The following is a 13,841-nucleotide window of genomic DNA, read 5'->3' on the forward strand; positions in this document are numbered from 1 at the left end:
GTATGATTTAACACTGCTTTATTCATTGTGTAATATTGGAACTTGAAATCCTTGACATCCATTTGAATTTAGTCAGCATTAGTTGCAGACAGGGCTATCCTTGGAAGCAGATAACAGACTGTCTAGAGGAGGAACCCAGTCCACCTGACAGAGGAATGATCTGTCACCCAAAGGGTTTAGCAGGACCAATTGCAAAGCCACAGCTTACAGCTTATCTCTGTGTGCTGCTGCTTCCGTGTCCTCCCCTTAGATTAATCAGATCAGCTCCTAGGCTCAGCAATCCAGGCAGATGGGGTCTTTATATTGTCCAGACCCATGAGTGATAAGGCCATTTTGGGTTAAAGATGATACAATTAGGCAGCAAAGTCTCAATCATCAAAGTCGTAGTCAAAGTCAGTATGTCTTCCACTGGGTCGATAGTGAATGTCATCATCAGAATCTTCAGGCGGTGGTTCGAAGCAGCGGTCAAACTTACGTCGCAACCGTCTCTGGAGCTGGAATGTGCGTTCCGTGTTGGAAAATGAATATTCCTGCTCCTTCAGTTTGGCATAGTAGTCAGAGAACTTGTTGAACAGAATGGAGATGGGCATTCCATTAAGAATGATGCCAAAAGAGATGCAGGCAAACGCCACACAGCGGCCAAGGTAGGAGACTGGGATGACATCTCCATAACCAACAGTAGAGATGCTCACCTACAGGAAGGAGAAAGCAGCGTCAGCTTTCAGACACCCACATGCACTTTTTACCTTTTGTCCCCACCTAACTTTTAACTTCCATCATTCCATGAGATCTGATTGGTTTTTAGTTTTAGTTTAGAAACTGTCCTCAAAGCTAAGACTGAGAGTACTCAGTCTTAACTACCCTACATTAAATAAATCAATGTAGCACTACCTACCTGCAGCTTCATGCTACCAATGAAAGTATTAAACCTGTACTTCAGGTTTTAGACACATGAATAACAGCTAAATAAATCCCCAATCTTTAAATTGGAGAAGAGAGGGGGAACACGGAATTTCAAACCCAGAAAGCTGATAAAGATTTTAAAATGGCAGACATAATAAATAATAAAATGTTTTAGAGAACTAAAACATTTTATTTTTGTGATTTTATTTCAATCCATTAAAATAAATCCAGAAATGGTGGCACTGTGAATAGATGACATATTTTAAAGTCTAAAATAATTTAAAACTTACTGCAAAATCATATTGTGGGTCTCTGCTCAATGGCAATGAAAAAATTCCTTAATAAGACGAACCAGGCTTTGAATTTTTCACTTCTGCATCTGTCTGTTCATAAATCCATATTTTTTTTATATTTAAGATGCAAAATAATAGGCAATAGAAATAGGCTGGTTTAAACCATATGTAGATGTTAGAGTTTGTTTATGCTTATTAAGAAAGGTTACTTATCTGCCAGAGTTAGTTATGGAGTCTCCCAGGGTTTTAATACTCACACCAATCCTCTTTACTTCACATTAACTATACATACCTCCATTTGATAGAATTATTGGACGTTCAGCTTTGTTTATCTAGTGATAGCTAAATCCAATTATCAAGTCATCTATCCTTTTATAGTTATTGTTTGTTCAATAAATAATAGTGTGATGAGAACCACTTTCTTAAGTTAGAAAATACATGTCTTTGCACCTGAGCACCTGAGATACAAACTGCTTGCGAGTCACTTATTCTGAAGGGTATCAGTGTGATGTTTAGTGATAATGTAAAGAACCTTAGTGTCATCTATGACTTGTCCTACAAATGCAATGTAAAACAAAAAGCACCAAACTTTACAGCAACCTCTTGTGGAGTTGTAGACTATTAATATCTGCTAACACAGTGCTGTAGCCTACTGGTGGAACATTTTCAGTTTGAGTTTTTTTAAATGACTAAAATCAGTTAAAACTGTGACATCTCACGAGGTTGTTAGCTCCCTCCACTTTGGGGATGTAATTACTCCTCAAGAACTTAACAGTGAAATTATATAGTTTTACTATATATTAATCTTGACAAACTCATAGTCCTTTGTGTCCCCATCACACCACTTACAGTAGCTCTCAGGCTATATAGGCTTACTGATGGTTCAGTAAGTTTCTGTCCTGTACATCCCTTCTACTTTTTAAAGAAGCAGCATTGTGTATTTTCCAGCTATGTAGTGGCATTTTATAGCACAGCCAAGTAACTAAGTTTGCCGTTTTAGCTCCCTCTGTTACAAAGGAAGATGTTTTTGTGTAAAGTCACTTTGTCCTTGCTCAAGATACTGTAAGTGATAAATGGGATTTTATCATCAACTCAGTTTCTGTTACATTATAATTAAACAACAATGAACTGCTTTTCATATAATATGAATTTGTCTTTAGTGGATTTAATGGCACTGGAACAAATTCTTCTTATATAAATTGTTTTGGTGACAAGCAGATAGAAATTGTACCTGTTTGTGTGTAACATTTTTTTCAGAACTACTGCTATATAAATAAATCAAACTGAACTGAAAAGTTTTTTTCCCCTTTTAATGATAAGGGAAAATCTGGAACAAACTTTCTGATTATTGAAAAATGGCTGAAACATTGAGTTTATCTAGACTAAAAACCCGCCTGTTTGGAGGTGCTTTTGAAACATAACAGATTAAGAATTTAATGATGGTGATGATTCAATTGTTGATTCTATGTTGCATGACTTTGTGTTTATTTGCACTTTGAAATGCCCTGTTGCTGAAATGTGCTTTGAAATGTGCTTTACAAATAAAATTTGATTGATTGATAACCAAGAGGTTGTTGCAAAAAGGTTAATGTTTGGGCTTGACTCACTGCGGCCCACCACCAGGCATCTGGTATGCTGCTGAATGGCGTCCCAGGCTGATCCACCTCAACAGAATGCATGAGAGCAGAGAAGGTGAAGATGCCCATGGCGATGAAGAGAAACAGACAGCATACCTGCGATTTTATGAGAAACACGTTACCAGCTGCCTGCTCCTATTGCAGATAAGGTGTTTTTCTACAATCTGATATATAACGTGTTGTGTTTTTCCCTTCTTTGCATTGAGTAGCCTTCCAGTTTTGTTGAATTCCACACAAATAAAAATCTTCCAATGATGACTATGTATGTTTTGAACCTTGAGTCCATACCTGCTCAGAGCACTGGCGGATGGTGAAACCGAAGGCCCTCATGCCAGTGGAGTGACGAGCAAGTTTCAGGATACGAAAGATTCGCATCAGCTTGACCACTTTGAGCACCTTGCTGACCTTACTGACTCGTGACATGGCTTTCAGATCTTCTTGTGCACTAGCATCTTCTGCATCTATAACAAATGTCTCAAAGATTATCTGGAGAAAGTAGGGCATGACAGCGACCACATCAACAAAATTGAGGGCACTCCTCAAAAAATGTTTGATGTTGGATGTGGTGACTAGACGTAAAAAATATTCTAGAGTGAAGAAGAGGATGGAAGCAATCTCCACCCATTCCATGAAGGTTTTGCCTGCAACTTTGTATTCCCTAAGTTCCTGTACGGTGTTCATTGTCATGGCAACAATGGAGATGAGAACAAAAAGACTGGAGAACACAGCAAAGGCTTTGGCTGGTAGGGAGGAGTACGGATTCTCCATCAAATCCCAGAGAATCTTTCGCAAACCTCCTAGAAACATGGTCTTGTAGCATTCCTCATCCTGGTGAGGTTTAATCTCATCAATCAGCTCCTGGTTAACCTTCAGTTGGTCTCTAATGTCATCCACCTTCTCCTCAAATAATATCCGACAGCACCTGAGAAAGACATTTTCACAAGAGTATAATGATTAGCTCTCCTTAAAATACACACACAACAATAAAGGTTTTGAATACAAAGCATGTGAAGAATACCTTGGAGTGTCTTTCAGTTTCAGTCCCCAAAATGACATCTCTTCCTCAAAGTTGACAGGACAGAGGCTGTCCATCACCCAGAGGACATTGCTGCAGTAGAAGTGAAATATATAATGGAAAAACATAGGGTCTCTATCAAAGAAGAACTCATTGCTCACAACATTATAATCATCACAGAGAGTGAGCCGCTTCACCGGATCATCACACAAAGCAAGGGTTCCGATCCTGGTCCTTGGATATCGGAGAGCCAAGTGCTTTGGGATGTGGAATATTTTTCCACCTATATTTAGGTTGACAATGTTTGATCTTCTTGGGTTGGGCAAATTTTCCGCCTTTATTTTTTTCCCATCCGGACTGTCGAGGTTGTCCATCGAAGTCCATGGTTTTACCGAGCTGTCCTGTGAAAAGGGAAATACATATTCTTCTTCTTCTGCGCTCTGTGAAAAGCTCAGATCCCGCTTCACACTGGCAAAAAGACTGGAGCGACGCTTTTTCAGCGCCTTCAGCTTGGGCTTTATGGCTGCCATTGTGCCCGCTCCTTAGCAGTACAACCAGCTGAAGGTTTTGTGCCAAGTTAGGATCAAGTTGATAAAAAACCGCAAGAAAATTCCATGAGAATCACATAAGCAAAATATTATACCTCAAAATCATCTTGCCTGTGGGTGAAATACAGCTGAAGAAAATGATACCAATCTTTTGAATCAGTGAGCATGAAGATCAGCAGCATATGTTAAGGATTCAGTGCCTTCTCTGATTCTGTAATCCTATTGATGTTCTCTCTGTCCCAGAGCAAGTTAAAAATACTGTTCACTGGGATTAGTACTGTGATTTAGGGCTTTGAGTTCTCAGAGCGCAAGAAGGCGGTAAGAGTGATGTCATCAGACAGTATTGCAGACAAGGCTACGTACTGTACATGCTAATGCCACTGTAGTCATTGTACAATTTAATCCCTTTGCTAAACTGATAATATCATATCAAATGTATGCTTTAAAGTTAAAATGAAAAAAATAACTTTGAATGACTTACTTCTATTCATACATACATAAATTAAAGAGTGTTACACTCCTCTTAAGTTCTTTCCATTTTCAATTGGATACATGTGAAGTCTTTGACATGCCCATTCTAGTTATTTTACTTTGTTTTTCTAAAATCAATTAGCAGTTTCAATAGCTGTGTGTTTGGGACTCATGTTGGAAATTCATTCTCATTTCCAACATGAGAATGTACCAACATGCCTTGGTACATTCTTATCAAGAATGTACCAAGGCATGTTGGTTATTCTTCATAAGACTGTACCAACATGGCACATTTTTAATTTTTCATTCATCCTGTCATCCCTATTATCCATAAACTGTAAGATATACCACAATATGTTCCCAAAAGTTTTTTTTTAGTTAAATGGAAATCAATATGTTCCAAACATTCCTTTTCACATTGTTTTTCTGTGGTGATGTTTGGAACCTTTCCTTTTCTTCAACAGTGGAGTGTTGCATAATGAGAAAGTATAAAGGCATACGGTACTCCTGGACCTCCTTTGCTAAGTCGTTGTCCTTATGCCACAAAAATCTCAAATAATCTCTGTGTTCTGGTGAGACTAGAAATCCGTAAAACACCTGCTGGATGTCAGCAGTAGCTGCAATGAGCTCTTTCCTAAACCAAATCAGCACACCAAGGAGGGTATTATTGACACACCACACTGCTCTGCACTAGAGTCGAAAACTACCCATATCTGACCGGGCTTCTGAGGATGGTAGACCCCGAAAATGGGCAGGTGCCAGCATTCAGTGTTGTCGACAGGGGGTGGAGCGATCTCTGCATGATGGTTTTTGAACAGCTTGTCCATAAACTCTGAGAACTGTTCTTTCATTTGAGGTTTGTTGTTTAAGTTGCGTCTCAGTGAGCTGAGTCTAGACAGTGCTTGATCTCTGTTATTTGGAAGTGGCAAGCGAGAGGACTTGAACGGTAAAGGAGCGACCCAGTTGTTATTTTCATCCTGATGAACTTCCTTTTCCATTATCTTTAGGATTGTCTCATTCTCAAAGGATAGGGCAAGCTGGTTATCATTCTCTGTGTGCTCAAAAACTTTTTCTCCAAGCTTTTCTTTTGCCACATTAAGTTTTGAACTGTGTTTAACAGAGTTATTCTTGTGCTCCCCGCCGTAGCATGGTTTTTCTTTAAGGCTGATGCTGTTAGGACAAGGACTGAAGAGAGATAGACATCCGTTGGAGAGACTGTGAGTTTTGTAGACATTGACAGTTGGCTTAAGAGCGTTGAGGCATACTTCCCCCACAATTACCCAACCCAAATCCAGGCACTGGGCAAAGGGATCACAGGGGGGTCCATTTACTTGTTTTCGTGCTTTGTGCAATTGTATGATGTCTCTGACGAGTAAAACTGTTATCTCAGTATCTGGATCATACTTTGGTATGAGAGGAGCGAGGTGTTTCAAATGAGCATGGGCCAGAGCAACTTCAGGTGTAGGTATTTCATCTCTATTAAACACTATCTCATCACATTCAATGAGAGGAGGGAGGTCTAGACATGGGCCTCCACCTACTGGCTCTATTTGGAACCCGACTGCTTTCCTGCCACACATTTCAGTTAGACCAGCACATGTTCTCAAATGGTATGTCAGATGACTTCCCTGGATGCCAAACAGCTCAAAGAATTAGGGACGAGCCAGTGAGCAATTGCTCTGATCGTCAAGGATCACATACATCTTGACAGAGCGTTCTGGTTGAGCTTTAGGGAACACTCGAACTAGGCATACCTTACAGCAAGAACGTGGGGGACAGCCTTTACAGCAGATCTCAGTGCACCATGACGTTACCTCAGGTGGCGTGTTGTCTTGGAGCTGAGGCTCTGGTTCAGGTGTGCTTTCTGGCCGGAGTTGTTGAATCACATCAGGGTGCATGGCAGAGCAATGTTTTTCACTTTGGCACTCCTCACAACTAACATTCATATCACAGTCCTTTATTGTGTGCGTAGGAGAACAACAACGAAAACACAGTCTGTGTTCTTTGAGTATGTTTCGTCTTTCTTGAATTGGTTTGATCCGGAAAGCTCTGCATTTTGCAAGTGGATGTGATTTCCTGTGGACTGGGCAGTAACGCGTTAGATCCTCCTCTTTCGTACTAGGAAGAGTGGTTGTACTGACCTCTGTTCTGTTTACAGTTAGAGGAGGTTTGTAGCCAGTCTGTTTAAATGATGGTCTCTCACTTCTGTTGAAAGGTTGGTTGCTGCGTGTCACAAAACTTGGATCGTTTCTCGCCTTTGCCTCCTCTTGGACAAACTTCACAAAATATGAGAAGGGAGGGAATGTTACTTGATATTTTTGCTTGTATTTTGAACCTGCGTGAAGCCATTTATCTTCCAAACTTGGAGGTAGCCTTTCCGCTATGGGCTTAACACCTTGTGGTGTGTCGAGGTAAGCGAGGCCTGCGAGATAAGATTAATTTTTTGCAACCTCCAGCTCTAGGAGCAAATCTCCTAGTTCCCTGAGTTTTACATTGTCTCTATTTGTAAGGTGAGGGAAGCTGTCTAGTTTTTTAAACAAAGCATTTTCTACCTCTTCTGGTGTAGTGTAACATTCTTCTAACCTGTCTCATGCTAAATGAAGGGCAGCTTTGGGGTTAGTGGTATAAACAGCTCTGATTCTCTTGACATGCTCTGAGGACTCTTTACCGAGCCATTTCACTAGGAGATCCAACTCTTGACTATATGTGAGGTCTATGTCTTCAGTTGCATTCGAAAATGATGACTTCCATGCCCTGAAATTTTCAGGGGTGTCATCGAACTTAAAGAGCCCCGTTGTGATTAACTCTCTACGTGCAAGGAACTTAGCAATCTCAAAATAAACTAACAGAACATCTAACACCAAACAGAACATAGATTGAACTTACAGCCATTGTTTTCGGAGGTGTAAGAAAAGATTGACAACACAGGAGGTGAAGTTTATACATTAACAGGCAGGCTTTCTCTCTATGAACAGGTATTCCAAACTGCAACTGCCTCTGCTACCCACAATGCACTAATATCTCAAAATTCTCTTTCAAAATAAAATACAGATAAATTAATACTATAGAACTTTTTTAAACTAATTAAGACATTTCCAACTTCCAGCCTGGGGCAGAACAAAGGCCATTGCAGTCGAGCCTTGGAGAATTGGGTAGGTATTCAAGGTTCTGCTCTGTTGTGGTTAAGATCTTTGATAGAAAGAAGCTTTCACGTGTGACTGGGAGTTGCTGAGTCTTCTCCTGCCCCCCTTTAATGTGGAGCAGGGGCGCTGCCAGAAATCTTGGGTCCCCTAACAAAAATTTTATTGGGCCCCCCACGCAACTGCTGTTATATTTTTTTTGAGTCTTTTTGACCTATAAAAAGCTTCACAATTTTAAAGGCTTGCATCTGTCTTGCTTTATTTGGTTCAGTACCGATAATTAGCACAATATTTACTGCTTATGAATTTAACATCCAACAGTCCACATCCAGTATGCAAGTAGGTTGCTTAATTTTTTTCTATTAATTTTAGATTACTGAAATGTCTCTCCCCATGAGCAACAGTCAAAAGCAACATGCAACTACACATAAAGCAATCCAGACTTTTCAAAAATGCTATGTAGTTACATTTTATTCAAGCTGCAGTACATAACTTTAATAAAAAATATGTTTTTTCCTTATTTGTTAAAGTTGTCACCCCTGCCGACCAGCTGTTATTTTCTTTGTGCAACTGTTAAAAACATTTGGAGGTTACGGACAAGAACGGTCAATAACACAGTCACCCATTTTTCACATAACTTTTGGTCTATTTTTAAAACACAAAGAACAGAAACTCCATATTAATGTTATTAAGACAAAATGTCCACCTAATTTTATACACATTGCAAATTAATTGTAATGACGTGTATTCCTTAAAACGTTTGAATAAAAACTATTTTTTCTTTTGAACAATATTTCCTATAACTAATATGTTAATTTTAATGAATAAAACGAGGGAAAAAACGTAAAAATATTAGTAGAGAAAACCATTGTTTTGTTCAAGACTTATTTTACTTTATTTACGGTAACACAAAGTCTTTCCGGTACCGGAAACGGAAGTTGAAAAGTCAAATACTAATTTTAAAATATACATCTTAAGGTTTAGAATTTGTCTGTTCGATAGACATTTACATGCATTCAAATTTATTTTAATGTTATATATAACGCTCTTATTTAATCTAAAAACAATAATCAAGAACTAATTCGAAGTCCCAGTGTGGATATATACCCTCCTCGCACCACGTGACTTCCTTTCTGGTAAAACCTGACAACATGGACGCCAGCCGCGTGCAGCCGATCAAGCTTGCTAGAGTAAGAAAACCCATCAGACTGTTGTAAAAATGTCGTTTGTTTGGACTTAAGTTTTTATGAATACATGCTGACTCGGTTGGTAAAAGTATTTTAAGGCTAAGTAAAGTTTTTTGTTTGTTTTTTTGTTAAATGGAAAGCAACTGTCCGGATGTCGCGCTCCCATCATGGAGGCCTGTCCGTGCTACAGTTTCTTGTCTGCGAGCTGATGTTTCCACATTATGTTTGTGTTTTAGGTCATAAATGAAACTGTTTTATTCATGTTCCCCGATGTTTTATTTTCTAGGTCACAAAGGTCCTCGGAAGAACCGGTTCTCAGGGCCAGTGTACACAGGTATGTTAGCATTGTTCTCCACCAGTTAGCTTCTTGAACTTATCTCGACTGTAAAGACTTCAGCAGTGTATTTATACTGAATCATGCCTGTTGTTGGCGTTTCCCTCATCCCATCATGCATTTTAGAAACAGAAATGTCGTTAATTGTGTTAGAGGAATTTCTGTCATTCACTCTTAACTTTATGCCCACAGAAAATGAAGCTTTCTAAGCTTTATTTTCTATCTGTAACTAGACTGAGATGACAGAAGTAGGGTAGCATTGAATATAGCATTAAAAATGGTCCTTTTGATATTGGGGCTTGTCATTTCCATTTATCAGCCATTTAATATTTACAGTCTTTGATACGTAGTACTTATAATATTGACCATATTTTAATTCATGGAAGAAGTATTGATATTTTTGCTCAGAGCACTGACTTATAGTTTCATATTTCCTAATTGTAGTCTTCTCAAATGAACGTTATTTCAGACATCTTAAAGCAAAATGTAACTTAAAGTTATTTGGTTACATCTCAATTTCTTATATCTTTAGATTGTACCACATTGTAGATGATGTCATATTGAAAGTGCAATATCAGAGCAGTAAAGACGGCTTGTATAAAGGCTCTTATGCATTAGGTCCCATACCTTAAATTCATATTTCCAGACAAATGTGGGCACTTGGATGGACTTCCTCTGGGCTTTATAACCAAAACTGACGTAAATTATAGATCAGAAATGATTAGATTTTTGGTGTGTTGTGTTCATCATGATGATGGAAAAAGAGTGTGGTGAAGAACATTATGATAGTCATATTCATCATTATTGTTGAGCTACAATATTTAGTGTCAAGCAGCCCCAATATTTACCAAGTTGTTTGGTCCAAAATTAAAAAGAACCATAATCAGTAGAGCTGCAGCTAATGATTATTTTAGTAATCGAGTATTTTATTGATTATTCTGACAAATAATCGGAAAAAATATTTTTCATTTAACCACTTTTTATACAATATTAGTAATTGATAAAAAAACTCAAATTAAGAGTTAATTCCCGTTAGGCCTGTCATGAGAAACAATAAATCAATTAATGGCACGATAAATGAAACCTATCGACCTCATTTTAATTATCAGCTTTATCGTCTCTTCCTGCCTTTTTTCTTCCTGTTGATGACACTGAATGAAAAAAGGCTCAACTCCGGTGCTCTTTCTTAGTGTAATGTCCAGCGCACACTACACGAGTGGTTAGCGGACTGTCGACCCATTTTCAAAACCTGACAGAAATCCCAGGTATAACGGTTCCATCGGGTTCGTCGTGACGTGTGGTGTCCAGCCACATGGGCACAAAATAATGGCTACAAGTCCAGTTAACTAATTTTAAAACCAGGCATTAATCAATGCTTTACTAGAATCTACCTGTGATGCTTGTGGCCCGAGTCAGTGTAAAGTCCTGACTGAATGAAAATCATAACCTATTTATGTCACGTTAACGAAGAACAGCTGAAAAGTTACCGGGTTCATCAACTGCGGTAGCAATTTGGCTCCAACTCCTCCCCTTGTCATTTGTATGTTCTTTGCACGAAATGTTGAATAATCCACAAATCATCTCCGATGTCAGCTGGACTTCGGGTTGCGTTGTGTCAGCTGTTTGAGATTCCCCTCCGTAATTTCCCCTCAGAAAGCACGAGGAGAATCCGCGCTTTCTGATTGGCTACCTGTCACATTCAACGGGCTGCATTGACGCTTCCAGTTGGGGGAAATCCCTGATTTAGATCGGAGCGGCCACGACGATCCACCGTAACACACCACACAGTACAGGATGATCGGTTACGAAACCACCAGCGACCAACGTGCTAAGATTGTCATAAGGGGAAAATAGGGGCAAACAAATCGTGTAGTGTAGCATTAGGTAGTCAGATGTGCCCATCTTCTCTATTTAAATCTAGTGATTACTGAAGGGACATATAGTATACAGACTTCATAATCTGCACTCTTTTGGTTGAATGCAGTATTTATTTCCACTTTGGCTTTATGTCGTTTAGTTTTTATTCAAGTACGTTTTTTGTTAATGGAGATTGAAAATCCATTTTATTTTTGTTTTTGGTTTTGTTTATTTAGTTTATCAGTTCCAGTGTTATGTGTTTGTTTGAAAATAAAGTGTATCTACCTATGGCAGGAAATCGCATGCATTATTAGTCATTTCCATTAAATCAGTGTCAAAAGATCTTGAAACAATATTATTGTTTATCGCAATAATTTTTTAGACAATTCGCTCTGCAAAATGTGTTATCGTGACAGGCCAATTCCCGCAGTACATGCAGTAAGAACCATTCCTTGGTGAACATGTGATCATTCACAGCAAAGATGCTTCTGCCGCTAAAACAATGCTAACAATGCTAATGTGAGGCTCTGGCCTTTTTCTTTTAAAATAATTTCATTACAAAGAACGTGTGTGACACAACTTGACTATGACTTTTTCCATCTCATAGTTTCCATCAGCTTCACAGGTCATTTCACTCGTTTGCCACTCCAACTGATAATTTTGAGAACTTTTGGTGACTTTTCAGTTTTTATTTTCCAATTGTAAAATATCTTCAGAATATCCTGTTTTCATTCTATGTACGTCAGAAATATTTACACAGGTGAAGTTCACATGATTGTCATCTGTCGTGACTGGATCCAAGAAAAGCGTACAGTCTGGGGCATCGCAATACTATTAAAACTTTTTAAAATTGTTTATGCCTTTAGATCTGTAAACACCTGATCGCTTCAAATCACTCAGCAAACTCTTCTGTTTCAAACAGGGTGAAATTGGGTTTTTAAAATGGAGATGGAGATTTTTGTGGCTTGCTTTTTTTTTCTTTTCTTTTTTTTATTTAGATTTCCAGGTTTTAAGATGGTGGGGTTCTTTTTTGTTGTTTTTTGTTAAAATATTCAATGATTCCTCAGAAATGGTCCAAAGTTCCAGAGGTGATTCTGGTGGCTTAGAGCCACTTCCTGCTGGGAGACAGGCTAACAACGTTAGCTTCCTGCCCTCTGCTGGTGCTCTTCTTGTCCTTCATAATTTACCTTTGCTTTGCGTCAGTTCTACTTTCAAGACAACACTTTTCTAAATATAGTCTGGCTCATGGTTATGGATGAAACATTAGTGAAGTCATGCTGACTTAGTTCAGTCAGAAGTCCAGTGGGTTCTTGTTGCCATTGAGCTTTAGCTTCACTCGGTGACCAAAAATGTTGAAACAAAATGAAGATGAGGAGTTCCAGCTTCTCATGCAGGTTGTTTTTTCCTCCAGGTCCGAGTCGAGTTCATGGACGACAGCAACCGCTCCATCATCAGGAACGTGAAGGGCCCCGTCAGAGAAGGAGATGTGCTGACACTTCTGGAGTCTGAGAGAGAAGCCAGGAGGCTGCGATAGGTGAGACCAAATAGCTGGAACCACATCTGGATATTTAAACTGCTCACACCTGGCAACATTTTAGAATCAGCCACGGTTGGGTTTAGCCGTTTCAATTCAGATGTTTTAATGAATAAAAGCATCAGATGGCTTGCATTGCTTTTTTTTGTGTCATCAGATGGATTGACTGAGTTGTTGTTTTCACAGTGGAAGATGAAGCTATGGAACATCCGGTGGCTCCAGCTCTACTCACTGGGACTACAGCTCATGTTCACAATTTCTAAACGTGTTCAAATGTTTTGAAATAAACTTGGGTATTCACAAGTTTGACTCTTGTTTTTTTTAACTTTCTTCTGTAATAAATCCATCTAATAAATTATTTTAAGTTTGATCATTATGCCAAAAATATGTGATGATTATGTTTTGTCCTAGTGATATTGTACATAACTTAAGCACATATGATGGAGAACATTCCCACATTAAATATGACAAAGTACAGAAGGATTTTTACATGGGTGTTCTAGAAACTGCAACTGTAGTAACTTTTCAAAGATGGTGAACTTGGTGATTGTTTGAAAACACAAACATTTTAGTTCAAATTGCCTACAGGAAAATACTTGGCTTTAATGGCTTGGCATCCGCCTCCCTGTTGGCTGTACATATTTATTTTTAATTCCCTCAGCAGCTTGTCACAAGTGGAAAGCAGCCAGTCATTCAGATCTGCTGTGTCTGCAGGGTAAGTTTCCTGAGCTTCTGCTCTGCAATATTGTAGAGTTGTGCTGCCCCCTGCTGGAAAGACGCTGTTCACTCCTTTGCCACTCCAACTGGGGGCAGCACAACTCTATTTCACTGCAGATAGTTTCATTCTAATATTCTAACACAGTGGTTCTTAACCTTTTTTGAGGTACCGAACCCACCAGTTTCAAATGCACACTCACTGAAC

At 38.9% G+C, this 13,841-nt stretch overlaps 2 protein-coding genes across 2 annotated transcripts; one reads left to right on the forward strand and one right to left on the reverse strand.

Annotated features, from left to right (window-relative positions):
- LOC103479158 (potassium voltage-gated channel subfamily V member 2) lies at positions 1-4,645 on the reverse strand. Its single transcript, XM_008433434.2, has 4 exons — positions 3,852-4,645; positions 3,122-3,755; positions 2,804-2,929; positions 1-692 (listed from the first exon to the last, which is right to left on the reverse strand). Exons 1-4 carry the CDS (start codon positions 4,376-4,378, stop codon positions 369-371), a joined length of 1,611 nt encoding a protein of 536 aa, XP_008431656.1. The 5' UTR covers positions 4,379-4,645; the 3' UTR covers positions 1-368.
- A 4,484-nt stretch (positions 4,646-9,129) lies between these two features.
- rps28 (ribosomal protein S28) lies at positions 9,130-13,222 on the forward strand. The gene is made up of 4 exons (XM_008433436.1): positions 9,130-9,197; positions 9,481-9,528; positions 12,797-12,919; positions 13,106-13,222. Exons 1-3 carry the CDS (start codon positions 9,159-9,161, stop codon positions 12,917-12,919), a joined length of 210 nt encoding a protein of 69 aa, XP_008431658.1. The 5' UTR covers positions 9,130-9,158; the 3' UTR covers positions 13,106-13,222.
- Positions 13,223-13,841: the final 619 nt, after the last annotated feature.

The sequence above is a fragment of the Poecilia reticulata genome, linkage group LG17, assembly GCF_000633615.1.
Source record: "Poecilia reticulata strain Guanapo linkage group LG17, Guppy_female_1.0+MT, whole genome shotgun sequence".
Lineage (NCBI taxonomy): Eukaryota > Metazoa > Chordata > Actinopteri > Cyprinodontiformes > Poeciliidae > Poecilia > Poecilia reticulata.